The following is a 3,815-nucleotide window of genomic DNA, read 5'->3' on the forward strand; positions in this document are numbered from 1 at the left end:
ATTTTAGTACTGACAGTCTGGTGATGCCCATGAGTAGACTCTGTAATTACCTTGACCACAGTGTTTTATATTCTCATAAGAAATGTATCAAAGTCTATTCTCCAGAATTCACACCAGAACAGTATTCTCAGAGGTTTACTCTTTTCCAACCTGATGAATATGATACAGTTGATGATGGAGTAGTGTTTGGCAAGGCACTTAATCTCTTATGCTCATTATTTTCTCATTTGTGAAATGGACATCATACTACTTACCTCACAGGATACTGTCTAGGATGTGCAAGGCTTTGTGAAAATCAGGAACAGCTCCTCTTGTGTGAGTGAACTAGAACAATGGGATTCCTCTAGGAAGAGGAGACCTCATGAAATGAACCTGAGAGGAAGGGGTACCTGTCTTTGAGTCTTCAACCCTTTCTCAACCAGCACAGTCCCACCAAGGACCCTTTGCTGCTAGCAGAGCATGGGTTGGATTGAAGGCCTCACTCACCAGCTTCTCTCGGGGTCCTATTCAGTACAAGTAACTCAGTAGGCAAGGTGGTCTTGCCTATGCCCACCAACAGAAAGGCATCCTCACACAGTACTGTTGGAAAACATAAGGAAGCCCATCAACCTCTGCTGGGCAGCTCAGTTGCCCCTCTCAATTCAGAGCTGGTAGGAGGTACTGAGTGCCATCATTTTCAGTAAACTCCTACCTCCAAAGCCCTTCCTCCCACAATGTGAAATTTCAGTCATTACCCTGCCAAACAGCCATGCCCTGCAATTGCTGAGGAACTGGGAATGAAGTGGGTAGTGACTCGTTTGTTATGGTCGGCCCGCAGAGAAAACCTATGAAAGGGACAATTGGATTTGAAAACAAAGACTCAAAATGCATTATTCAGCCTGAAGTCTGGGTCTAGGAGAGGTCAGAACAGAAAGAGCTGTTTTCAGCAACAGTGAAACACAAGATGCTCCCTCCAGAACTAGTCATTTCACTCTTCTCTGTCTCTACCACACGTACACCTCAAAAGGGAGGGGCTAAAGCAATGCCCTGACGTTTAGTGAAAGGAAGATTTTCCTCCTTCTGACCAAAATATTTCCATATCTTTACATCACCAAGATTTGCCAAGTGAGAAAGATTCCCATCTCCATATCACCCCTCTAGATTCATTCTGTGGCAAAATGGATATAACATCATATGTACTTATTGGTAGCAAGGAGTCCAGGAAAATATGAAACAAAGAGACAAAGAGAAACAGGATATTTTAAAACGTATGGCCATCTTGTCAGAAATTTCACAAAAATATAGGAAAAGAACGAGGAAGAGCTTATGAGGAACAAAGTGCTCATCTCTGCCTTTGAATTCATTATCCATCCATCTCACCCCTCACATGCCCATTTCATTACTTCCCCAGGAAACTCATTTTCAAGAAAATTGTAAACCAATATGGGTGCCATAGAACATTTATGAAAATGTATGCTTTTCTTTTTTCTAGGTCTTCCCACATCCTCAGAATATGCTTTCTTGAGTTCACAGGGGAAGCAAATAGAAACAAACATTGTGAGTTTCTAGTGAGTAGAGCCCGGATCTCATTTTTACATGCCTTGTCGACTTCCATGGCCTGATCAGGAGTTGTAGATTCTATTTTATTTTCATAATGGAGACAATGTAAGAGTAGCATATTCTAGATAACTGACTCATCTAAAATCAAGATCATACCATCTAAATTGAGAGAACAGTTAATCTTTGATGAGCTGACAGCAACTTTTCACTCCATCTCGAAGAGCCTGTTTGACTTTGTCATTCCGGAGAGTGTAGATGAAAGGGCTCAGGAAAGGAGTTAACACATAAATAAGCAGGGAAACTATCTTATTGTACTCGGCTGCCTGTGTTTGTTTGGGTTTCACATAGAGGAACAAGCAGCTGCCGTAGCCGATGACAACAAAGGTGAAGTGGGAGGCACACGTAGAGAACGCTTTCCTGCGGCCAGAGGCAGTGGGGATCTTGAGGATGGTGGAGATGATGTAGGTGTAGGAGACAATTGTTGGGGCCAGTGAACCAATGATAATGAAAACAGCCATTAAAAACAGAACAAACTCTGTGAAAACAGTGCCATCACAGGACAGTTTGAGCAACTGACCTCGGTCACAGAAAAAATGGTCCAAGACGTTTGATTTGCAGAAGGTAAACTGAAATGTGGCATAGACTGGCCAGATTTCGGAAAGGAACCCAAACACCCATGACCCAATCACCACCGAGATGCAGGTGCGGCTGTTCACACTGGTATTGTACCTCAAGGGGTTACAGACAGCCACGTAACGGTCCACAGCCATCGCTCCCAACAGGGCAAACTCTGTGGTTCCCAGAGCAAGGTACAGGAAGGGCTGGGCAACACATACAGCCAGAGATGCTGTCTGCATCCCAGGGAGCAACAACCCCCCGAGCATCACGGGGACGATAACAGATGTCAGCATTTCCAAGGCAGAGAGATGAGCAAGGAAGAAATACATGGGGAATGGAGACGTTTATCAACACAGATAATCACAATGATGACGGTGTTCCCCATTACTGTCACTGAGTAGAAGAGAAAGAATACAGCGAAAAGAATGTGATGGAGTTCCTGGGACCCAGGGAACCCTAAAAGGCAGAATTCAGTGGCACTTGAGTGATTGCTCATCATTCAGTGCTTGTTTCTGCTTCTTGGGAAACCTAGAGATCAAAAGAAAAGAAACGCTGCTCCACAAGGTCTTGCTGTCAAGACAGAAGTACAGCCTAGGATGAGGAACCGTTTCCAACCAGGGAACCAGGTGAGGTGCTTCTATGTGGATGCTCTGCACAAAGTCAGACGTAAATGTTGTCACCTCCGGTCCAGTTGAAAGTTCACTGCCTCGAATGGATGAAGATTGCATCCTCTCCACTTGTGTGAAGAACACCTTTCTTGTGTTTTTCCTTCACTAGATGTGCATTTTCACAGGTTAAGACCTTAAAAATTGGCCGGTTTTGATGCTGAGTCAGTCCCTTAGATCTGGGGTTTGTTCTTTCCTCTTAGCTTACCTGTAGCAGATGATATAGTGACATTCCAGAGGATGTTCAAAAGAGTGAATTTTATCCCACCCTTCATCCTGGTGGGTATTACAGAGATTCCTTAGGGTTCAGCAGAAGAGAGGCAGAGGGTCCCAGAGCACCATCTCTGCTTTCCCCAGATTAAGATGTCTATGTTACAAATCAGGTAGTATTCCTAATGGAAACTCTGGAGCTTAGGATGATTTCCCTTTGCAGATTCAGTCTTCTCTTCCACCATCCCCCCACACCCCCACAAAAGTTTTGACAGGAAAGAAAGGTGGTACCTGACTTTCACAAGTTTAGGTCCAAGGTGCTCAGTTACTCAGGTTGTCTGGATGTCTGCCCCTCACTTTGGCTATTCAACCATGCTACTTTCATCTCCTCGGAGGACTCTTTCCATTCACCTTCCCCAAAACCTGAAAGACCTGTTCATTTCTGATAGTTAGCTTTCTTCATAGCACTATCTGACATGATGTTATACACTCAATTTCTTACTTCGCTCCTTCGTTTGACATTAAACAAATGCTGTAGTGAACACAGCAAACTAAAAATCCCTGTGTGTGGTGCTTATATTCAAGGAGAGAATGGAAGCTATTCTATAAACAAGTATATAAAATAGTTCATCCATCATGCCAAGAAAAATGAAACGAGGAAGCAGGAGAGGAAATTCACTTATTTTGTTGAACTTGATACCGGAAGGTAAACTCCAAAGAGGCAAGAAATGTCCTAAACATTCTGGAGCCAAAGAAATGCTGAAACATTTTGACAAATGATGA

The 3,815-nt window shown here is 43.5% G+C and overlaps 1 protein-coding gene across 1 annotated transcript; it reads right to left on the reverse strand.

Annotated features, from left to right (window-relative positions):
- LOC108635909 (olfactory receptor 9A4-like) lies at positions 1,716–2,656 on the reverse strand. The gene is given in 2 exon segments (XM_018047512.1): positions 1,716–2,491; positions 2,494–2,656. Coding segments are annotated over 2 exon segments (939 nt in total).

The sequence above is a fragment of the Capra hircus genome, chromosome 4, assembly GCF_001704415.2.
Source record: "Capra hircus breed San Clemente chromosome 4, ASM170441v1, whole genome shotgun sequence".
NCBI classification, from domain to species: Eukaryota; Metazoa; Chordata; class Mammalia; order Artiodactyla; family Bovidae; genus Capra; species Capra hircus.